This window comes from Protopterus annectens, chromosome 5.part0, assembly GCF_019279795.1.
Source record: "Protopterus annectens isolate FY-2018-M chromosome 5.part0, PAN1.0, whole genome shotgun sequence".
Taxonomy (NCBI): Eukaryota; Metazoa; Chordata; order Ceratodontiformes; family Protopteridae; genus Protopterus; species Protopterus annectens.
In genome coordinates this window covers 1,454,392,570-1,454,418,599 of record NC_056735.1, presented here as the reverse complement: position 1 = coordinate 1,454,418,599, position 26,030 = coordinate 1,454,392,570, and the positions used below count along the sequence as shown (strand labels likewise).

The 26,030-nt window shown below is 37.2% G+C and overlaps 1 protein-coding gene across 1 annotated transcript in view; it reads left to right on the top strand.

Moving 5' to 3' along the window:
• COL4A2 (collagen type IV alpha 2 chain) overlaps window positions 1–26,030 on the top strand; it is a 1,470,466-nt gene that overhangs the window by 905,972 nt on the left and 538,464 nt on the right. Inside the window, exon 18 of the mRNA XM_044071270.1 lies at window positions 523–589. Within this exon, the coding sequence (XP_043927205.1) occupies window positions 523–589 (67 nt within the window). The remainder of the gene's footprint in view (window positions 1–522; window positions 590–26,030) is intronic.

Sequence of the window (26,030 nt, the reverse complement as noted above, 5' to 3'; positions counted from 1 at the left end):
ACAGGAAAATGGAAGTAACCATGTTTATTTATTGACTGTCCTGTGAGTTAAAGGGAACACTTCAAGACATATTTGTTCAGAAAATTCTTTGCAGGTGCTTCATTTATGCAACTATTTTTATTATCAGCTGCATTCAGTTCTTTATATGCTGAAAATGACATTACCATTTTTATGCTTGTGATATTAAATTTATGTCTAAGTAATCATCCATGAATCAAAAAACAACAGCAAAAGGATCATAAATATTTTGTAAATTAGTACTCAGATGACATGAAACTAATAAGAGAAATAATGTTTCCATGGAAATGTTGAGTAACCAAGAGGGTGAGAAGATTATACATGTAATTCAGTTTTTACATTCACTGATCTTGCCACAGTAATGATAACTTATTGAGACATACATATGTATATCTCATCCCTCCACTTTTACTGTCCTGAAAATATGTTGTGAATGTGTGTCATGTAGATCCATGCAGTCAATTAAAACATATATATATTTTTTTTCCTTGTATTTTTTTTCAGGGAGAAAGAGGTGAACCTGGACCCCAAGGGCCAGTCACTGTCATTAAACCAACTGGTGTAATTGAAGGTATGCTTATAAATCTGTATTTGATTTAGTAAAACCTGAACAAAATATGTTGTACATTTTCATCACATTACTATACAAGCCTAATTGTGTTAAGCAGAGGCACAGCTAGAGTGGGAGGTGGCAGCTGTCCCTGGTGCAAGGTGTTAGAGGAAGTGATTGGGATATGATAATCAATTGGTAGTGCACTACCAGTATTCATTTATGGTACCGAAATGAATATCAATACTCTTTTTTGTTGTCAGTATTGAAGAGACCCGCGGTGGTGGTGCTGCGGTAGCATTGTCGCCTCACAGTAAGACGCTGTCCGGTTCGATTCTCAGCTAGAGCATTTTCTGCGTGGAGACATGCGTGAATGGGCGTACCTTCGTTGAAGGTTGTGCATCAGGGCTGGTAACTTGGCACGTAAAAATCAACTGCCAATCATTAGCGGACCGGAGTTCCGCTGTGGCGACCCCTAACCGGGGAAAGCCGAAAGACACAAACAAACAAGTTGTCAGTATTGAAGTATGTGTAGTTTAAGTTGCAGCAAGCCACTTGCTAAAAATGTAGCAAACAGTTTGCTACTATTTAAAAAGTAGAATGACATTTTCTTTTGCTCCCCAACTTAGAGATGAGGGATACAGAAATGGATCTGGCTTGTTCCTAAGGTGAGTGGAGCCAGGTAGATTGAGGAACAGGCCTTTTTTATTTTTTTTGTTCCTCAATTTAGAGTTGAGGGTCCCCAGATCAGGGAATGGCACAGGACATTGAATGACCCATTTGTGGCTCTGTGTTAAAGAAATGTGACATGCTAGTATACAGAGTCAACTTTAGCTTTTAAATCAACCCCCGTTAGTAACATTACTGCTTAATACCCCCCTCCTCCATTGAAGAATACAGATATCTGTTTCTCCATTGGTACTTGTAATAGATTTTAGCTTTGTTGCAATCCATACTCTTGAATTTATAGGTTCATAGCTTCATAGGTGGTAACTAGGCATGCAGTCCAGGAGACAATTAAAGAGCCTAGCCCTAGATTTTCAGTTGCCCCAAAGCACTGTCTGGTTTACTGACTCGTTTATGGTCATTCAGTAAACATGGAGGTGGGCATTTTCAAACCTTGTACATCTGCCACAGGAAGTAGGTCATTAAAAGTCCTCAGTACTAACTGCCACTCAGATATATACTTTTACTCTTTGAAATGCAAATGACAACTGACTAGCTTAGAAATATTGTACATTTGTATTTGCCTCTTCCACTTTTAGACCAATATTTAAGGCATTTTTCAAATGGCAGATTGTTTACTAATGATAACATCCTTTGCACATACTCATCATGTTATTTCACATAAAATCCTGTCTGTCAGGCTTTATTGTAAGACTGCACAATAATTGTAATCGTGGAGTAATTTTCTCAACTAATTCATTTACTTAGCTAATGATTTAGTAAACCTTCTGCTTAAGAATCAGTTTTCTATCTCTCTTGTATTTATTAGGTTTATGGGTGTTTATTAGGGGGGGGTACTTTAGTTAGGAAGTTTCTAGAGGTTATGTGGGGGGTATGTTAGTTTGGGCATTATTCTCTGCATCTGCCTATCAGAGGCATGGGGGCCAGACCCAGGGTGAATTTACAATTTCCCATCCATTGGCCAGTTATGCTTAAATAAGGTTAGGGCTGGACTCTGATTCACATGGATGGGGACCCTGTTCTACAGCTTGAGGATCCACTGAAACACATATCTGTCTCACCAACATGTCTTATTTATTTATGTCACAAGCAAAATTTAATCCATGAACCTAGTAGTTCTGATGTTGTTCATTTTGTGGCTGTACAAAAATTCCATTGGAGCTAAATCTGAGGATGCTTTGCATTTACTTTTTCATTTTACTTTAGACATGCAGGAATCTGAAAAGAACTCTATGTGCTTTCATTTGCTGGCTACCCCAACTTCTATTTTCCAGTTCATTTTTGTTGCCTTTCATAACTGTACTAAGATTCAAAACATTATAATTATATACTCACCACAACTCTGCATCTGTGTTGTCTGCTTTCATCCTTTCTCAACCGATGGGTCGGGATCCAACCTCGGGTTGCTTATTGAAATGGCACTTGTAATGTCAAGTGCTGATACTCAAAAAAAAAAGGCTTAAAATGCAGAAGAGGAGCAAATATCAAACATGACTCTTCTTCTCCTTCTTTTCTTATTTATTTATTTTTTGTTTTGCAGGGGGGCAAGCCCCCCTATACCCCAAACTTATATATACCAACTCCAAGATTACCAAACCTCAGAGAAAAGGGAATATTCTAAGAAATGTCCATCTCAGACTTGCAAGTCTGTTTTTTGGGCATAATATCTCCATATTTTAGGACTCAATGAAATGGATCTTGGCATTTCAAATGGTTGCCTAAATTGTATTGTAATGACATTGCAATTGCTTTAGTACAAGTTCACCAGCTGCACAAAGTCCTTTTCACTTTTTTCAGGAGTCAGGAAACTTTTTATTGCACCTCTACAAACACAGAGAAATGTGGCCATTCTTCTAATTTTTATTTAGAATCACATCTGTAACGCAAATCAGTTCTATTTTTTTCCTCTAGTATTGATCCTGTGACTAGATTTTCATATCAGATGAAGTCAAAATAGATACATTTTTACTTCTGTCCTTCTTCGCATGATACCATACTAAAACCTTATAGATATTTTCATAAAAATAAAGGCATTATAACTTATTTATTTATTATTTATTTTACATTTGTTGACCGGGCTAGTCTAGCTGGATACATTTCCATTTTCAGTAGAGGCCCGGGGAGAAAAGCTCCACATAAATTTGAACAAAAAATGTTACAATAGACAAGCAAATGGACAAAATCATCATAGATGAAAAGACAAATAAAAAATATAGTACCCAATAACAGATATATACAAAGAGAGGATCACATTTCTAAAAATAACATTAAGTAGCTGAAATAACATCAAGAACAAGGCACAAAACAGAGAGCAAAATTGATTAATAATATTATAAAGAACTAATCTTAGTAACAGAAGGAGAAAGAGAAGCACTAAAATAGGAGAGGAGGAAGGGAAGCAGTATAAGAAAAGAGAAGGGAAAGTTGTAAGAGATTAGCATAGAGGAAAGAAGAAACAAGATACTCTAAAAGGAGGTAGACTGAAGCAGATACAGTAAAGAGAGAGGGAAAGTAAAGTAGTAGGAAAGTGCAGAGTAGTAGGAAAGCGCAGAGGAGGTAAAGGATTAGTCAGGTTTTGAACAGGAACAGAGCCAGTGGCTTTGGAAGTAATCTTTGATTTTGTGTTTAAAGAGAGGCAGAGATGCAGTAAGTGTTATGTCGCTAGGAAGCAGATTCCAGTTCTTTCCTACAGTATTATTGAAGAGAGAGTCACCGGCAGAATTATAAGTCTTTGTTATAGTAGCCATAAGTTTACTGGATGAGCGAAGGGAGTTTAGGTTGTTATAAGGGATTAAAAGTTTAGAAAGAATAGGGGTTTTGTTTGGTTGGTATAAGATTTTATGGGCAATAGTGAGTTGTGGGATTAACAGAAGGTTTTGTAGTTCAAGCCAGCCTAGAAGTTTCAGGTTAATACAGTGATGAGTTCTAAAAGGGTTACTAGTGGCAAACGGGCAATGTTGTTGTAGCAAGTAGCCAGTTTGTTAAGGTTGGCTTTCTTAAGGTTAGTAAAATTGGTGAGGCATAAAGAAGAGTAGACAAAAGATGAGAGTGGGCAATCTTGGCTCTGGATGATGATGTTAGGAAAGGTTTAATTCTATATAGGCTTCCTATTTTTCTATTGACTGTTTTAATGGTGTTGTTGATTTGCTGGTCAAAGGAGAGGTTGTTATCAATTGTTATTCCTAATAATTTTGTTGTTGGATCAGGAGCAATGAGAGTGGCATTATTTGAGGAGATGGTGAAGTCCAAGGGGGTGGACCTAGTGCTAGGAGAGAAAAGGAGAAGTTTAGTTTTTCCGGCATTGAGGAGGAGGTTGCGTCTGGTAAACCAAGTTTCTACAGTGTTGAAGACATTTTGAGTAATAGATGAAAGTTCATTAGGAGATGAAGCAGAGCAGATAAGGGTGGAGTCATCTGCATATTGAATGCAGGTAGATTGAGGAATTGCTAAGTGAAGATCATTGATGAACAGGGAGAAGAGAAGAGGTCCTAGAATGGAGCCCTGAGGTACACCGATGGAAATGGGTGTGAGTGAGGAAATTTGGTTTTCCCAACGAACTGCTTGCTGTCTATTGCCAAGGTAGGATGTAAACCAGTTAATGGCAAGATTATCAAAGGAGAGGGATGTAAGAGTGTTAATTAAAATGGAGTGGTTGACCATATCGAAAGCTTTAGAGAGGCCGATGAAGAGAGCAGAAGAGAGAAGGTTGTCGTTGCGGTTCCTGTTGATAGTATCTACAAATGATAGGAGAGCAGTGGTAGTACTGTGATGTGGTCTGAAACCGTGTTGACAGTTTGCTATTATGTTGTTTTGAGAGAGATGCTGTAAAAGTTGTTGGTGAATACATTTTTCCATTATTTTTGCTAAGGGAGAAAGGAGGGCAATTGGTCTATAGTTTGAGCACTCAATGGAGTTTCCACCTTTATGTAAAGGGATAATATGGGATATTTTCCAGATGTCTGGGATGGTTCCCTCTTGGATTGTCCTGTTTATAAGTATAGATACTGGATATGCAATTTCTTTGGCAGCTTTTTGGAGAAAAAATGAAGGGAGCTTGTCAGCAGAAGGGGTACACGGCTTCAGTGTGTGGATAAGTCTAGAGATGAAAGATGTAGGAATAGGATGTATTTTAAAGTTATTTGAAGGGTGTCTTTGGTTTATAGGTGGGCTGGAGTTATTAGTGCTAAGTTGTCTAGCTAGTGATAGAATAGTGTCAGTAAAAAAAGAGTTGAAAGCATTTGCAGTGAGGTGGGGAGTGTCTGGGTCAGCATTAAGAGGGGGTGGGAGTTTTGGATGTTCCTGGGGAAAGGAGTCTATTAATAGATGACCAAAACTGTTTGGGATTGTTATGATGAGTTTGTTGAAGTTTGCAGTAGTAGGTTTTTTTGTCAGTAATTATTGCTTTTTTAGTCGAGTTTCTAAGTTGACGGAAATGAAGAAGGTCAAGGGAATTTCTATGGTTTCTCCATTTCGCCCAGACTTTATTTCTGGAGAGAATTAGCTTTTTAGTTTCTTTAGAGAGCCATGGGGCAATATTGGGTTTCATTCTGATGGTGCGTTCAGGAGCATGTTTGTTGAGAATGGATAAAAAAGTGGTATTAAAGTATGATACTGCATTTTCAAGGGAAGAGATTTCAGGGGGCTCCAGTTGCATTTGCTGAGTTCATTTTGAAATAGGTCTATGTTAAAATTTTTAGTAGAGCGTATTTTTTGAATGTTAGGGGGGTTTGGGAAATCAGTTCTTTCTCTAGTAATAAAGGTTAAAGCATGATCACTTATATCATCAGGCAAGGTTCCTGCTTTGTAGGTGTGTTTGATTTTGTTTATGAGTATCCAGTCTAAAATACTCTCTTTATTGTTAGGCTTGTTGATTCTAGTGGTTGAAGTAATAGTCTGGGTGAAACCATATAGGTTCATATGAGAGGAAGGATTATCTGCATTGATAGTGTTCCAGTCAACATTGATGTCACCTAGAATTATAGTTTCTTGGGGGTAAGTAGTAGATACCCAGCTGAGAAAGGGTTCTAGTATGGGTATATTGTTTCCTGGTGGTAAGTAGATGCAGATAATGTAAAGGGATTTCTTGGTGTTTATTTGGAGTTTTGTTATGATGGCTTCTACTTTGCCATCTGGGGTAGGATAGGCTGGAAGAGTAGAGATATTAAGCTGATTCTTAAAAAGAATTGCTACTCCACCACCTTTACATTTTGGTCGGTCAAGTCTTATTATGCTATATCCTTGGGTTGTGATCTCAGTGTCTTTTGTTTCTGGTTTGAGCCAGGTCTCTGAGAGGCACAGAATGTCAAACGAATGAATATCAAGGAGGGCATGTAATTGAGCTATTTTGTTATTTATACTATGAATGTTTAGGTGTCCAATAAGGAGGAGTCATAGATTTTAGGTGAATTAGTTTTGGGAGAGGGATAAGCTGGCCCAGGATTAGGGTGGATGTCTCCATCTTGTAATGTAAGAAGATTAGGTTCAGTTATTAAATGGTTCTTTAGAAAGATTTGAAGTATTAGTTTCTTATTGGTAGGATATACATACTTAAGGTGGGAGAGTCTGTGGTATTTAGGTAAGAGATAGTTGGGGTTAAAGGTAATGTTGGAGTGTAAAATGGGAGAAGTATTTGTAAGGGTAGATGTATGTTTATTGGGGTAGATGGAGTGGGCAGAAAGAGGGTTTTCAAAGAAGGTAAGAAGGTATGCAGAGAACAGGATGGTAAGGAGTGGAATTGTAAGTGTGGGCATAGTAGGGAAGTTGGGAGGCATAGTTAGAGAGTATTATAGTAGGAGTTAAGGAAGATACTAGAAGTGGCTAAGATAGGAGAAATGATATAAAGCCTAATAGGAGAGGGAGGAGAGAAAGAGGGCCAGTAAGAGGTAGTAAGAGGGTGTAAAATGGTAGTGTAAGAGAAAAATAAAAAATAAAAATGAAGTAGATGACAAATATAGAGCTGTGAGGTCAGATATAAGGGAGGGATTTTGGAAGGATTGAGTTAAGAGTGGAGGAGGTGGTAAGGGGTGTGGTTAACAGAGGAGCGGGATAAAGCAGGGTAAGATATTGGAAGAAAGAAGTAGGGGGTGTGTTCAGAGAGGTATAAGAGTAGGACCCCTGGGGGTGGGTGGGAATTGGGGGTAGGGAGGGGAGCGGAGTGAGCCCGCAGGGCGAACGGAGCGGGAAGAAACAGCTGAAGGAGAGATGGGAAAGGAGGCAATCAAAAATGCAGGTAAGTAAGGTGAGAGAGGTATATAGTGAGAAAAAGAAGGTAAAGTAGAGACCAGAGTTCAGGGAGAAGATAGAGCACAGACAGGTAAAAATCAGTATGTGAACATACAGTGAAAATAGAGGAAGAGCAGGTCTAAGTTAACGAGGAAAGTAGGCAGCTTACAAGGAATAGAGCAAAGCAGAGAGATAGGGGACAGTTGGAGAGTGAGGCTAGGATAGAGGTGAAAAGGAATAGGAAGCCAGAGTACTATTGTAAACAGATGTAAGGGCTAGTTGGAGCCAGAAGGGAACAGCATACGAAACAACAGAAACAGAGGGGAGGGAGCTACCTATAAGATAGCACAGATAAAAAGAGAAAGAAACGGAGAAATAAAGAATAAGACCAAGAGGGGTGTGAGGGAGAAGAGAAAATAGTTAAAAAAGTAGGAGAGTAGAGCATACGAAGGGTGGGAGAGGGGGGGGCTAAGAAGGGCAGGTACTGGCTGCTAGAGACTCACACACAGGCAAACTATAAGACCCTTATAGGAATACCAGAACAGGAGCCTAATTTGCAAACAAATCTATGCCCAGAACCTACTTTCTCTACTTTTCTTTCCTTTTCTTTCCTTGGTAGAGTGTACAGTATAGGACAGGCAGTTTCAATCAGTCACAAGAGGGTTGGCAGGTTCTTCCGGCACCAGGAGGATTTACAAGAAGACTGGAAACAGTATAGTTCAGCTGGAATTTCTCTACTTTTCTTTCCTTTTCTTTCCTTGGTAGAGTGTACAGTATAGGACAGGCAGTTTCAATCAGTCACAAGAGGGTTGGCAGGTTCTTCTGGCACCAGGAGGATTTACAAGAAGACTGGAAACAGTATAGTTCAGCTGGAATTTCTCTACTTTTCTTTCCTTTTCTTTCCTTGGTAAAGTGTACAGTATAGGACAGGCAGTTTCAATCAGTCACAAGAGGGTTGGCAGGTTCTTCCGGCACCAGGAGGATTTACAAGAAGACTGGAAACAGTATAGTTCAGCTGGAATTTCTCTACTTTTCTTTCCTTTTCTTTCCTTGGTAGAGTGTACAGTATAGGACAGGCAGTTTCAATCAGTCACAAGAGGGTTGGCAGGTTCTTCCGGCACCAGGAGGATTTACAAGAAGACTGGAAACAGTATAGTTCAGCTGGAATTTCTCTACTTTTCTTTCCTTTTCTTTCCTTGGTAGAGTGTACAGTATAGGACAGGCAGTTTCAATCAGTCACACGAGGGTTGGCAGGTTCTTCCGGCACCAGGAGGATTTACAAGAAGACTGGAAACAGTATAGTTCAGCTGGAATTTCTCTACTTTTCTTTCCTTTTCTTTCCTTGGTAGAGTGTACAGTATAGGACAGGCAGTTTCAATCAGTCACAAGAGGGTTGGCAGGTTCTTCCGGCACCAGGAGGATTTACAAGAAGACTGGAAACAGTATAGTTCAGCTGGAATTTCTCTACTTTTCTTTCCTTTTCTTTCCTTGGTAGAGTGTACAGTATAGGACAGGCAGTTTCAATCAGTCACAAGAGGGTTGGCAGGTTCTTCTGGCACCAGGAGGATTTACAAGAAGACTGGAAACAGTATAGTTCAGCTGGAATTTCTCTACTTTTCTTTCCTTTTCTTTCCTTGGTAGAGTGTACAGTATAGGACAGGCAGTTTCAATCAGTCACAAGAGGGTTGGCAGGTTCTTCCGGCACCAGGAGGAACTTGGAACAAGAGTTTAAAAATGTTAAATGATTTAGTAGTTGTGATAAGCAATATAGACTCCAAGAAAACAGTAACAGTAGCAAAATCAATGCCCAAAGTTTTCAAGTTATCGATGATTTGTATAATGCAGATATTAATGGCAAGGAAGCGCTCAGGAATACCTGAAACTAGATACCAATTCTGTGCAATGCAAGGACCTGTGAAACACAGTGTACCCATTAGAATTCACTGTGAGAGTTACCAGTTTAAAGAATTGACATTGTACCGCACCATCATCTCATATAGCTCAGATATCTATATTCTAGAAATTTCTTCCTTGTGTTTAAGGATCTGTGCTGTTTCACCGCAATAACAAAAAATACATAGTAAGCAAGCATTTTTAGGGGGAGCTTTACCTCCCTGTACTCTCTACTTAACTCATTTATACTAACAGCTGTGGAATGTTACACCTGTAGGAGACTGCACACATTCTTAAATTTCTGTGTATTTTCAGAAACATGTTAAGGAGCATAACCCAAACAAATGTAAATATCAATATCATGTAAACAGTAAATGCTATTAATTCATGCAAAGGGTAATATAGTTAGAAAAAAGCCATATTTACAGGGAGAAAAGTCAGTTAATTGGGTGTCTACAGCAATTCTTTAATATCCTATAATGCATAGAAATCCAGAACAATATTCTTTTTATAAATTCTCACAAACATCTTTTCCTATCTTAGAAACTATTAAGCCTAAACACACAATGTCTTCAGCATTTGTATTTAGGTGAATCAAGCTTTTAAATGATGGCAAAAACTCTTTTCCGATTACATGTTTATTGAAATATTTACAGATATATAAAATACATGCATAATTAGCAGTATAAATAACACTCAATATAGCTCAAACTTCAACTTATACTGCAAATATAATGAGATGTTTCACTATCATTCTAGGTTTTACCTGTTGTTATGCCTTAGTTTGCAAGTCATCTGGTTTTGGATATAATAATTTGCATATGGAAACATTGCATATCTTTATTATTACTCATAACTAATAGCAGATTATATTATACATGGGTAGTGATAAGTGCATTTTCTACCTCTTTCTGTTCTTCTGTTACATTTTATGTTGTACTCTCAATAAAATGTATCTCACTCTGGAAAATATGAACACAAATATGAAAATAAAGACAGTGGTTAATTTCACTACTGCAGTGCATTCTAGGTTAGCCCTCTTGTTTTGTTTCTTACATCTTGCCCATTCATATGCTGCCTACTATTAATTAATAGGTTAATTAGTAAAGGATTCCAGAATCAAAAATGTCATAAGACCAGAAGAAACTATAGATTTAAAAGAAAGGAAAAAAAGAAGGTACTATAGGTATGAATGAGTTAAATGTATCAATATCGAGGGGAAAATAACACCAAGGAAGAGTTAAATTTCAATAAAATAAGTTTCATTAAAAGTATTATTTTGATGAAGTGATATGTCAGTGTATGAAATATATTATGTTACATTTTCATAATACCCATAAGGCCACGTAGCAACTGCATAGACTGTGTTTATTTCTTTTCAACACATCACATTTATATAACTGATAACTCATGGCAAAACGTACAGGCGTACATATGGTGGGGTGCGCAATCTAACTTTGGCTGATTTACTGTCATGGATATATTTCTACTACATATAACAGCTTAACGTACAATCCTAGAAACATCCCAGAATAAGTTACATTCTCCATCCATCCATGCCTTATGAGTTATGTACATACAACTCCCTCTGGACAGCGACAACCATCCACAGAATTTAATAGTAAGTAGGGAATGGAAACTGATTGCCAGTCTTTTCTTCCATGTCACACACACACACACACACACACACACACACACACACACACACACACACACACACACACACACACACACACACACACACACACACACCTATGGACAGTAGCCAGTTTATGTGTCTTCCGTAGAGGTTCGGGGACAGGAGTACCAAGGAAAACCCATGCAAACACAAGGATGACATGCAGACCCTGCACACAAGGGACACAAGCTGAGGATTGAACCCCAGAAGTTCTTGCAGTCAGCTGACAATCCTGTCCACTGGGCCACTGTACTAAACAAAATGATTCTCAGTACTCGCACCTAAAAATATAAAAATCACTGACACATCAAATAAAATCAATACCATCCTACATATAACTTCTTCTACAACTAAAAAATACCTGTTTAAAGAAGCCCAATGCAAATGTTTTCCCAGTAGATATATAATGTAAATCAAAACACAAAAGAAGCCATGTATACTCATTAATTTCAGTTTTCTTACCCAGATAAATAACTCTTCTTCAACACTTTCTTTTCACCATATTTCTCAGGTCTTACATCCCATTCCACTCTCTTTCTTCCACATCCTATACAAATTCTGCTTTAACGCTCCCTCTTTAATTCATCTGTCCTATCCTCTTATACTTTTTTTCCACATTCTTAACTATAGACACACCTCTTCACCACTCTATTTTTAAACTATGCTGGAACCTAGAAATAGCTATGATTGCTAAATATATTTTGTGTAGCACTACACAGTGTCTAATAGTTTTCATTTGTATGATTACTATATCTAGGTTGCAAATACTTTTCATTTGAACATTTTTATTTAACTACATTGGTAAAATCTTAATGATTAGTGTGTCTAACATGATGACTTTGATAAAACATGCTGATTTCTAGAAACTCTTTTAAAACATCTATTATGTTCATATATTAGCCAATTGTCTGCTTTAACCCTCATATCTGGGCAGAACCTGAAAAAATGTCCATTGAGACAAATGATCTACTCGGTTCACAATTAAATTAGTAAATAGTGAAATAAATAAGTAATTAAATATTGGAAGCTTCCAGAAAGTTCTCTGGTATCCTATTATATGTTTGTCAGCTCTTGAGAATATATTTTCCTTTACCTAAGAGCCTAAATTTTTAGATGTTACATAATTCACTTATGATATGACTTTTTGGAGTATGGAGCCAACAATTTACATGATTTTATCTTAAAGCCTTTTTACTTCAGATGTTGATTGTCGTTTAAGATGGTCAGGATTTCTCTTATCAGCCCTATATTAAAAAATGCTAGATATAGCTATGGCAAACTGTAGTGATGACAGTTTATGTTGGTAAGTCTCAGCTGATCTTTAAATGTAGACATGATTCCCTCTTTGTGACAGTAAAAAGCTACATAGAACTTGCATTTTTCAGTATACATGCAGCAAATATGCCAGATGTAAGAAACTGTGTAAATCTTTATTTATCTATTTATTAATTTGTTTATCTCATAAAGTTGTGACACGCATGTAAAAACTGTCAAGCTGAATAAAGCAATCGGTTGTTCACTTTTGTAGAAGTGCAACAGAACCATGGGAAGTAATGATGCTTCTTGTACATGCATATTTGCAAAGCTTACTTTCTGACAAAAGCTATGCTACTGCATTTGAAACTGGAACATTTTTTAGATTTAAAATTCTGACCCAGCACAAAATGTAGTGCCACAACTTTTTTCCCTAATACAGAAAGTGGATGGTGTCTAAAATATTGTACTAATTAAACATTTGCTAGTTTTGCCTCCATTTAGGACATGCCTCTGAAACTTCTTCAGTTAACTAGGACTCTTTTTTTCTAAGTTCAGACTACGACTGTTCAGTCATTCAGTGAAGCTTGTGCTTTCGCTTAGAAGTATTCTTATGATTTTTTAAAGTTTTGTAAAGACTGCAGTTGAGAATAAAGACTGCCTACTTCAAGAAGTAGAGCTCATGTCTGTGAACTTTGTGTAGGTACAGCTGTCTTTTGTTAGTATAGAGAGTCAGTTAGCTGATAGCCAGTGTTTTCTAATAATGCAGTCTGTTCAAATATTTTTCTTTTATATTTATTTGTGTAAGTGCATAATTGTTTGTATATTTAATTCTTAACCATATTAATAATTTATTTTAGTAAAGAAATGTAATCTTTATATTTCAAAAGCTTGTGGCCGGCTACTTATTAATGTGTATTAATGTATATAAGTGTAACTGCACAAAGTGTGCAAATTATAACTGTTAGCATTTACCTTTGAAATAGAGCTTAAAATCTGTGTGCCTTCATTGCAGAGAAGAAAAATATGTTATATTTTTGAAAATCACAGGGCAACTAGTTGTTTCTGAAGTGAGTAATGTATCATTTAGGAGATCCTGGCCTTGGAAATACGTATCTAAGGTGCTGATAATTTTATTTCAGTATCTGAAACTTGTTGGCACTGTATTTGAAAGTAACTGAGAATAAGGCTTTGCAATTTTTATGGATCTGTTTCTCGAAAAAACTATTACACATAGGTTGTTGGACCAATACGGATTATAAAGTAGGATCAGCTTGAATTTGGACCATTATAAATTCTAGAATACAGTCATCTTGAGTTTTGGATTACTTGAGCCCTTCTGGAAATGAGAAATAGAGTTGGCTACAATATTTAATACCCATACATACCAAAAGGGGGAGGGGTGTATAATTTATTTCCCACTGGCTAGAAGAGACATTTTAAAAAACATCAAAGTGAGAATATGTTAAAATACATTTTAGATGCTTAGGTATATGTCATGTAGATGCCTTGTCTTGCATGTGCATCGTGTGTGTGTCTGTGTGTGTGTGTGTGTGTGTGTGTGTGTGTGTGTGTGTGTGTGTGTGTGTGTGTGTGTGTGTGTGTTTGAAACCAAAAAAGATTAGATAGCCTACCATAAAACAGAGACTGTGAAGTGAATATTGTGCTTGCTTTGTGGTGTTTTCCTGAACATCATTTCATCATTTTATGTGTAGACTGGGCAGCCTGATCCTTCCTAAAACATGCTGAAAGAAAGCATTATGTAAGCAAATGATATGTATGTAGTTCACATCAAAGAAAGAAAGAAATGTTTTGTGCCTGTTATTATCAAATGTTAAATAATAATTTTCCTGGAATTAGAGCATGCATGTATAGTTATTAAAACATTATTTTTTAAAAGGCACAATTGAGCACCAGTAGTACAGATCTCACAGCATTCTTAAAACACTGGCTTGATGTCAAATAAAGGTGATGCTTATTGCCACCATTGTTAAAGTTAGAACCTTGATATACTGATTTGGAGGGGAAACAGGAGGAAAATAAACCAACAAGTGAAAGTCCATGTCACTTATCACTAACTGTTCATAAGCAGGACCCTTTTCAAATACCTGCGGTCTCATCACACTGCCTAATATTCCCTGCATCCTCTCTCAAGGAAGCAAGAAAGTATGTGAATTTCTAAAACCTGCCAGTAAAGCTTACAATTGTAACTATTGCTTCTGGGGTTTTAAAGCACGCTCCTAGCCAGGACAGCCAGCAGCCTTTACCCCCCCCCATCTACCCAGTAACTGACACACCTTCAATTCTTTATTGTAACCCCCTTTTACTAGAGATAACACCTTCCCTAGTTCTACACCAGCTAGCTCCCATATATAATTACATGCAATAATATATCTGTCCACTAGGTGGCAACCTTGTCCCATCCTTTTATTTTTTGCTTATCCATCTGCCTTATACTATCATTACATTACATTTCTGATATCCTATACTTGCTCTTAATTATATCATACTTTACCCTTTACTTCAACTGTCTACACTCAGCTATTTCTCTTAAACTCTTTACTTATCTCTGCTTTTGCCTATTCCTAACTTACCTAACTTACCTTTAGTAGCCAGCATTTGCTGATCCTTTACTTGTCTCTACCCTCTCCATTCGCTCTGCGGGCTCACTCCTCTCCCTTTACTCTACCCCCAATTCCAACCTGCCTACAGTGCTCCTACTCTTATACTACGTGACCACACCCCTTCCCCTTGCCTCCAATTACAAGGAACAATACCATAGGCCTTCATACACCTGTTCCCTCCTTCTCTAATATATTTCCTCCTTCTCTAACTAATCCCTATCTCTCCCACCACACCCTCCACTTTTCACTATCCAAACTTAGCACAATTCAGTGCCTACCACATTGCACCTTACAACTAAATCATCCCAATGTCTAAACTACCTACCCCAGCTCAGTTAAAGCTGCTACTCTCGCTTATACTTCTACCGCCTCTAACTGCAGCCTACCTGCGTACCTCCTATGAACACCCATTATGTCCACAAATTCACTACGCCAAGAAGCAAACTGCCATACCATCACTATCTACCCTCACTAACCACATAAACATAACATCTACTCCCAGCTACCTATTGGTAAAATATCATAGACTAGTCCACATTAGGCATAACTATCTAAAAGCCAGAAGGTCTCTAAACCTACACAATAAATTCCCAAATCCTAGATGTGGAATACAACTCCACTCATTAAAAGATCGGGATATTCACCCAAATCCAGGCCCAACAAATACTTCTGCCACTCAACTCCACGACCCCAATCCCTCTACTAAACATTCCCTTACCAAACTTCCAAACTCACTCTTTATAGCACACCTCAATATAAGTAGTATAAATAACAAAGTTGCACACCTCTATGCTCTCTTGGAAGCATACTCCTTTGACATTCTATGTTTATCAGAAACTTGGTTAAAACCTGCAACTAAAGACAATGAAGTCCCCCATCTGGATATAATATCTTGAGACAAGACCGTGCAGCCAAGAAGGGTGGGGGGATAGCTATTCTATTCAAAGCAGGGTTTCAAGTTACTACCTCTGACTATAAACCACCTCAAGACTCTAATGCTGAAATCCTTATTTCTAAACTTCAGCTCAACACTTTCAAATCCATTTATATCATCTGTATCTATCTACCTCCTGGTAATGATAACACCACCTTAGAATATATCCTTTGCTGGCTATCTCAAAACTTCCCCCAAGAAACTATAATCCTAGGTGACTTTATTATCGATTGGAAGCGCTGCAGCACTGACCACCCTGCCACCCATATTAACCTTTATGTTTTTTCACAAACCATTACCTCCCTTACCAGGATAAATAAGCCCAATAAGAAAGAAAGTACCTTAGATGGGATTCTCATAAATAATCATCTCCAGACATATGAAGTAGGGACCCTCCCTGATGATTTAAGTGACCACTCACTTACCTACATAAGGCATAAGACCAATATAACCGTCCCAACCACATTCAGGACAATTCAGACCAAGAAAAACTTTAACCCTGATCTCTTTCAAAGTGAACTTAGGGCATGTGACTGGTCTCCCACAAAATTCCTCCCACTTGAGGAAGCTGTAAAATATTTTAATTCTAAATTCCTAGGCATACTAAACCACCATGCACCAATCCGTTCTATCAGAATTAGGACTAAACCTGCCCCATGGCTTTCAAAAGAAACCAAGCAAAAAATCCATCTTAGAAATAAATACTGGACTAAATGTAGGACCACTAAAAACCCTGTATATCAACAAAAATTTAGACAGCTGAGAAATGACACAAAAAAGCTATACTTTCAGATAAAAAAAACTTCTACCTACAACTCCAGCAAACTATCCAAAATAAACCACAAAAATTCTGGGCGAGCATTAACCAGCTACTCCACCCAGGTCAATCCATTACGCCGAGCCCACAAGGCACAGACCAGGAGAAGGGCAAGCAAACTGCCAATGCCTTCAATACCTTTTTCACAGAGGCTAATTAAAAACTCGCCAATCAACTATCACCTGATAGCTTAACTCTACTAACCTCCAATACTAGCCCACCCCCTGCATTTCTCTTCCAACCAGTCCCAACATCATACATTCTTACCCTTATCCAAAAACTGAAACCATCCACTCCTTCAGCTGACCAATTACCTGCAGAATATCTACAAAAAGCAGCCAATTCCATAGCCTATCCCATTTCCATTCTGATTAATAGAACCACCAGTGAAGGACACATCCCAACTATCTGGAAAATCCCCCATATTATCCCCTTACATAAAGGTGGCAACTCTACAGAATTCTCTAACTACCGTCCCATAGCCTTACTTTCTCCTTTGACAAAAATAATGGAAAAATGCATCCATAGTCAATTACTTGACCACCTAATCCAAAATAACTTACTTTCCAGGTGTCAACATGGATTTAGGTCATTCCACAGCACTACCACTGCCCTCCTATCCTTTACTGACTGTATTAACAAACACCGTAACAACAATATGTTTTCCTCTGCAGTCTTCATTGATCTGTCCAAAGCATTTGATATGGTTAATCACCAGATACTTATAAATATCCTCAAATCCCTGTCACTAGATGCACTGGCTATAAAATGGTTCCAATCCTACTTAGACAATAGACAACAGGCTGTGCTATGGCATAATAATTTATCTACCCACCTCCCATTAACCTGGGTCCATATTAGGACCCCTTCTTTTCTCAGTTTTCATCAATGACCTTCAGTTAGCAATCCCCCAAGCTACATGCATACAATATGCAGATGATTCCACACTTATATGCTCAGCCACATCTATATCTGAACTTCACTCCCTTACCCAAAATGTGTTTAATACAACAGAACAATGGTTTTCACAGCGCTGCCTCCTCCTCAACCCCCCAAAAACAAAACTCCTACTCTTTACTTCTACTCGGAAGTCCTCTCCAATAGATTTCACAGTAATATCCAATAATGGTACTCTCATATCTCCAGATCCAACTACCAAACTACTCGGAATAACTATTGACAACAACCTCAACTTCGACACCCATATCAACAATACACTAAAAACTGTTAATAGAAAACTAGGCCCCCTTTACAGGATAAAACCCTTCCTTTCTCCAGCAGCTAGAATAACTATTGCTTACACTCATCTAATCTCAATACTCCTCTATGCGTCACCCATATATACTAATCTATCAAAGAGTAACCTCAACAAAATGGAAAACTCCTACAATAACGTTGCCAGATTTGCCACAGGCAATCCTTTTAGAACCCACCATTGTTATAATCTAAAGCAGCTAGGATGGCTTGAGCTACAAAATCAGCTTAAATTTCACCAACTGACCATTGCCCACAAGAACCTTTACCAACCTTCCAATACTCCAATACTTTCTACCCTCATTATCCCCTACAAAAATCTTAAAACCTTACGTTCATCACATAAGCTATTAGTAAATATATGTAAATCCAACAACATGGCTGGTGACTCTCTCTTCTCAAATACTGTTGGAAAATCCTGGATCCTTCTTCCCAGTGAACTTTCATCATTGTCTTCTATATCACTTTTCAAAAACAAACTAAAACTTTTCCTCAAAGCACACTGGTTATGCCTTGTACTAACTCTGAATAACTAACTTGCTCTTCTTTCTAGGTTCTGCCTACCCTCTACTTCTCAGTAACAATCCTACTTTCCTTGATAACAAAGACAATGTTATTCTTCTAGATAATATTACTGTTTGTACTGACATTTTCTGTGAAAACTTACTTTAATACACAGGTGGTAATTTGTTAGATAGTTATACAATGAGCTGCCGTCATTGTTAAATTCTGTAATGTACCTCTACTGAAAATGGACATATATCCAATTAGACTAGCCAGGTCAACAAATGTAAAAATAAAATAAATATACCTCATACCTCTTAACCTGCAACGATTGAAATCATGGACAGCGCTCTTAAAAATCAGGAACAGATACAGAAATCAGGAACCTATAATGGTATTTCATGAGCAGCCAAAAGAGAAAATAAGAAACTGTTTTGACTTTCATTTTATGAATAACTGATAAAACAAAAATGCTACAGCACAGCAAGTTTGTTAGTTTCCATCTTATGCCCCACACAGTTCCCTAATCATGCAGTACTCTCTCGCTGAGCAGGGCATGTTTATTTCCTTGCACCTTCCCTTTACTTCAGCCCCACACACGACTGTCACTGTGCTTGTGCAGTCACAATGAAAAGGTGATTTAAGTATTAAACCTGTTTCTCTTCTGTGCCAGTATCTGATACCCAATTCTGATTCTGTGCACCTGTGTGCACAATGAAAAGGTAGTTTAAGTATTAAACCCATTTCTGCTCTATGCCTGCGTCTGATACCTGATTCTGATTCTAATTCTGCATACCTGTATCTACAGTGAAAAGGTAGTTCAAAATATTAACCTGTTTCCAGCTTGTTCCTGTACTAGTACCTGATTCTGTTTCTGTGGTCCACTAATTAGGAAGAGAGGGTTGATATAAATATTAATCTGTTTCTGTGGTCCACTAATTAGGAAGAGAGGGTTGATATAAATGTTAATCTGTTTCTGTGGTCCACTAATTAGGAAGAGAGGGTTGATATAAATATTAATCTGTTTCTGTGGTCCACTAATTAGGAAGAGAGGGTTGATATAAATATTAATCTGTTTCTGTGGTCCACTAATTAGGAAGAGAGGGTTGATATAAATGTTAATCTGTTTCTGTGGTCCACTAATTAGGAAGAGAGGGTTGATATAAATGTTAATCTGTTTCTGTGGTCCACTAATTAGGAAGAGAGGGTTGATATAAATGTTAATCTGTTTCTGTGGTCCACTAATTAGGAAGAGAGGGTTGATATAAATATTAATCTGTTTCTGTGGTCCACTAATTAGGAAGAGAGGGTTGATATAAATATTAATCTGTTTCTGTGGTCCACTAATTAGGAAGAGAGGGTTGATATAAATGTTAATCTGTTTTGAGCATATGCCTACACATTGTACATGATTCTACTTTTGTGGCTCTTATCTACAACAAAATGGTGATTTAAGTATTAACCTGTTTCTAGCCTGTGCATATACCTGCTACCTTATTCTGTTCCTGTCCCCTGCACCTACAATGAAACAGTGATTTAGGTATTAACCTGTTTCTAGCCTGTGCATATACCTGCTACCTTATTCTGTTCCTGTCCCCTGCACCTACAATGAAACAGTGATTTAAGTATTAACCTGTTTCTAGCCTGTGCATATACCTGCTACCTTATTCTGTTCCTGCCCCCTGCACCTACAATGAAACAGTGATTTAAGTATTAACCTGTTTCTAGCCTGTGCATATACCTGCTACCTTATTCTGTTCCTGTCCCCTGCACCTACAATGAAACAGTGATTTAAGTATTAACCTGTTTCTAGCCTGTGCATATACCTGCTACCTTATTCTGTTCCTGTCCCCTGCACCTACAATGAAACAGTGATTTAAGTATTAACCTGTTTCTAGCCTGTGCATATACCTGCTACCTTATTCTGTTCTTGTCCCCTGCACCTACAATGAAGCAGTGATTTAAGTATTAACCTGTTTCTAGCCTGTGCATATACCTGCTACCTTATTCTGTTCCTGTCCCCTGCACCTACAATGAAACAGTGATTTAAGTATTCACCTGTTTCTAGCCTGTGCATATACCTGCTACCTTATTCTGTTCTTGTCCCCTGCACCTACAATGAAACAGTGATTTAAGTATTAACCTGTTTCTAGCCTGTGCATATACCTGCTACCTTATTCTGTTCCTGTCCCCTGCACCTACAATGAAGCAGTGATTTAAGTATTAACCTGTTTCTAGCCTGTGCATATACCTGCTACCTTATTCTGTTCCTGCCCCCTGCACCTACAATGAAACAGTGATTTAAGTATTAACCTGTTTCTAGCCTGTGCATATATCTGCTACCTTATTCTGTTCCTGTCCCCTGCACCTACAATGAAACAGTGATTTAGGTATTAACCTGTTTTTAGCCTGTGCATATACCTGCTACCTTATTCTGTTCCTGTCCCCTGCACCTACAATGAAACAGTGATTTAGGTATTAACCTGTTTCTAGCCTGTGCCTATACCTGCTACCTTATTCTGTTCTTGTCCCCTGCACCTACAATGAAACAGTGATTTAGGTATTAACCTGTTTCTAGCCTGTGCATATACCTGCTACCTTATTCTGTTCTTGTCCCCTGCACCTACAATGAAACAGTGATTTAGGTATTAACCTGTTTCTAGCCTGTGCATATACCTGCTACCTTATTCTGTTCCTGTCCCCTGCACCTACAATGAAACAGTGATTTAAGTATTAACCTGTTTCTAGCCTGTGCATATATCTGCTACCTTATTCTGTTCCTGTCCCCTGCACCTACAATGAAACAGTGATTTAAGTATTAACCTGTTTCTAGCATGTATCTGTATTTGTTACCATCTTCTTCTTCTCTGACCTTCTACCAATATTGAAAAGGTGATTTAATTCATAACCTATTTCAAGCCTGTGGCTGTATTGATTCTTCTTGAGTGCCCCTCCATGTACAGTAAAAAGGTGATTTAAGAATTTACCAGTTTCTAGCCTGTACCTGGTATCTGATTCTACATATGTGCCCCTCTATGTACAATGAAAGATGAATAAATTATTAACCTGTTGTAAGCAAGTGCCTTCTTCAGGTGTCTGATTCATTTTCTGTGCACCCCCATGTACAGTGAAAGGCGGTTTAAGTACTAACATTTTTCTAGCTTGCACCTGCATCTGGTACTTTGTTCTGCATCTGTACTCCTCTACCCACAATGAAAAGGAGATTATGTATTAATCTGTTTCGAGCCTGCACCTATATCAGGAACATTCTTCTTCTGTGCCATTCTGCAAACAGTGAAAAGATGGTTTAAGTACTGTCATGTTTCTAACATGTGCTTATACCTGGTACATTGTTCTACTTCTGTTCCCTTCACCTACAAAGAAAAAGTGACATAAATATTAACCTGTTTCAGCCTGAGCCTATGCCTAGAACCTGCTTCAGCTTATGTGCCTCTCTACCTACAATGAAAAGATGATTTAAACATTCACGTCTTTCATGTTTGTACCTGTACCTGGCTCCTGTTTCTGCTTCTGTACCACCATACCTACAATGAACAGGTGATTTAAACTGTTTCCAGCCCATGAAAGTAACTCATTCTTGCTTTTGGCAGATTTTGCTCTCACTAGCACTGTTAAGTAGCTATCTGTTAAATCGCACATTATGTTACAGCATCAGTTTGCATCCTTAGGACTCTTTGTTTGAGTCAAATCAGTGAGTAACAGAAAAAGGAGATGTGGAAAAGGAGCACAAATGTGACAGTTGCAGCCATAAGAAAAAAAAAGAATTAGATAACTGTTCCTAGCTATAATAATTTAGCTACAGTATCATAGAAATTCTTTAAATTATGCAGTATTTGCCAAGTCAGTCTTTAAGTGTGACATCCGCTGAACTGTTATAGTTCCATGACAGCTGCTAATAGATATCTCATACCAAGCATTGACCAGAAGACAAAAACTAAACAAACAGAATTTGACAGTGAATGAAGGCTTCCCACCAGGAAACATTTATGATATTTCCTTTCCCATCTTTACACCTAATAGCATATTCCAGCCTCTGTCAGTACTTTCAGCTATTTGAAATCTGTTGCCATGCCAACTATGTCCCTACCTTTTCAAAAAATAATCTAAACTGCATAAAGTATTCAAAGCAATGGTTGTGAAGTTATTAACCTCTAAAGCACTGTCATAATTCTCCGACAAGAAAGAAATGGCAGTACTATGTCAGCTAATTTTAAGTATATGACAACTCTCCTTGTAATGGCTAATGTGGCCTTAGCCATTTTGAAGGGTTCATATTATAAGCATGAAAACTGAATCGTGCGAACATGTATTGAGCGACACGTAAAGGGTGAAAGCCCAAAACATCGAATCCCAAACACGACAAAACCAACAAACAAATACTGTCACTAACTATTATATGCAGGGGGGCAAGCCCCCCTGCACCCCCACACCCCCATACTTAAATATACCAACTCCGAGATCGCACTCCATTGAAGCAAAGGGAAGAATTTTGATGATACTGTTTAATTAACTGAAACATGTTTTATGTACTTTTTACTCTTTCTTGCTTCTTGTTGTTACAGTTTGGCCTATTAATCAATACAATATTGTTTCTTAACCAAATAAATTAAAATAAAATATATGCAGCTAAATGTGTATTTAAAGTAAATTAGAAATAAAATCATGAGTTAGTCCTTTATTTATTGCTTCTGTTTCAACATTTGTTTTCAAAAGTCTAGTACAGTCTGCAGTAAATTGGGTATAAATTAGCAAACACAGATACAAGCATACCAAACATCCTGGATTAAAATGTGTTTATATCATGAATATCCCCATTTCTTTAAGAATTTTCTCTGCCTTCCTGAAAAATGTTGCAGTCCAGTAATATATATAAGATATTATAATTATTGTTTTCCACAACTACAGAGATACAAGTCAGTTAATTCTTTAAAACAAGTACTCCTATAAAGTTGTTGATATATATGTTTTATTTATATATAAGATAGTTTTTACAGGATTATTGTTCATGTAAATTAAGTTGTAAATATCTAAGGAAATTTAATAATTTTGTCTTCATTACTTCCCTGCTGATATAGTGCAAGATAGGGGCTGCCTTAAAGCTATAGAGTTAGTTTAAAGAAATCACAACCTTCTGATCCCATAAAATCCACAAGGGTATCAAACTGTATGCATGACATAAATTCTTAACATCTTCCAACAACTTTGCTTTTACATTTCTAGAGCAAACCAATAACTTTTGTCTTCTAAAATGTCCATATACGTAAAAGGGATAGCTGCTCTGATAGACCTTGAGCAGGCCACATCGGGTAGAACTTTATGGTGGTTCACACAGATCCAAATTCCAGTTCATGGGGCCATTAAGAAAGGATGAGGGCAAATTCATTAATCTTGTAATAGCCTGTGTTGCAGATTGTACATGAACCTCCATAGTATCCTAAACTTACACTAAACTTAGTTGTTAATATGCCTGGAAATACGACCATTCTTATTCATTTTAATCTCATTTTATTAATCTGGCTAAATAATTAAGGGTCTCATGAAGTGTGGATGCATGAAAGTGTTCACCATTGTTTATATATATATATATATATATATATATATATATATATATATTTTTTTTTTTTTTTAATAAAAGCTTCAAATATTTGTTTTAGTTTAATTTATTCTAAGACTGTGCTAGCTAGACTCTTAAATTGTTTTTATCTATTATTCGTTTTACTTTAATAAACTGGAGAAATAAGATACACCGAGTTTCTATCCACAATGAGAAGGAATACATGTGGTCATGTAAAGTTTCTCAACAGATTTTTTTTTTTTATCCTTTCAAGGAGTGGACTGTAACCTTAAGATAACATGCAAAGCAACAGGAGTCTTATGTCTTTATAATGGCTAAGATTAGAATGCTAATTCTGCATTAAATAGCATTATTTTTTCTAAAAGAGAATCCCTTATTCTCCGTATTCATTCTTAAGCCAGTTTTATTAGAAAATACGTATAGTCCAGCCACAATCCTTTTTTCCCATTTTTACACATAAGCTTATCTAACAGGTCATTACAACACTCACAACAACACTTTTAGCAAAATCATCTTTTATTGTGGGGGGATCAAAACAGGCACAATTTAATTATTTTAATAATGTGATAATAATAACAGAGAACAGAACATGAGCCTAAAAGACTGCCCTGCCTAATACATGTACAAAGATTACTTCTGGGATGTACCACTGAAAATTTTGTTTGCTTACACTGGCACTTCAAAAATACAGTTATTCAGAGTTTCTGAGTCTTTTGCATAACCATCAAAGCATGGTTCCATAATATCCTGGTTGACCAATCTTGACATGGTTCCTTAATATCCAGCTTGACCAATTTTGACCTTAATCACTGTTGTACAACATAGAAATCAACACTTTTGACCAGTAAAGCCTGTGCATCTATAATAATCCAGTGGTGAATCTCTCATCTCCCAGTGTCATTGTGCAGAACATAATAAAACAACATCACATGACTGCTTTGAAATTAAACAGCTTTTTTCCTAGTAACTGGTATCACATTTTCCAACTGCAAAATTTAGGGCTGCAAAGCAGTCCCTTGTAGCATGGTAATCTCTAGATTTGAATCACCCTCATATCTTCCATTTAATAAATAAAAGATGAAATAAAAGTTGAACTTTTGCAAAAGATTAATTCATCTTCTCCCTTTTGTTCTTTAAGATAATTGGTTTGCATAAAGCCGATGCTAAGTGATTGTTGATTTGCATAAAACCGATGCTAAGTGATTGTTGATTTACATAAAGCCAATGCTAAGTGATTGTTGATTTGCATAAAGCTGATGCTAAGTGATTGTTGATTTGCATAAGGGGAGGATAAGTTTATTTCCTTAGCTTCATAAAACGTGTTGTATCTCCTCCCAAGCCATAATATTAATGTTTGGATTTCTGTTAATTAATATGCCTTCCACTTTCTTTTCAGTTATGTAGTTCACCAAAGGTTTATAAAATTTATTTCAGAGGGCATCCTCCATTCTCTAAGCACCATTACTAACATCAGAAAATATTTAAATGGTCTTTGGTCTCAGATGGAATAAGGATACCCATGCTATGCAGGGGAATCACTCCCTCTTACAGTTTCCTGAAATTTCCTTCTTTGTAATCCTTTGTCTGGAAACACTCAAAAGGACCCACTGCCTAAAAATCTCCTTAATTAGTAAAGTTTCTTGCAAATAAACAGTTGAAAATGAGAAACAGTAAATAAAAGTTCCAAACCTCCTCACATGAAAGTTCATCAAGCAATATTCCAGGTTCACCATTTAAAAGAGGTCTTGCCTTATTAGATGCCATTTTAAAATCATGATCACACTATTTTTGTATGCCTGAAAATATAGAGTGACTTCCCCTTTTCTTCATCCACGGCTTAGATAATTACCCATATCATCCAAAAGAGAAGCAGTAGCTTTTATGTTTTCATGATCTTGCAAAACAGCTCTTATGTGTACCTGGGATAAATTATCCACTCTGTTTATCCTTTTTATTGCATCAGGGCTATGGGTTATCCTACATGTTTGCAGTTTTGCAG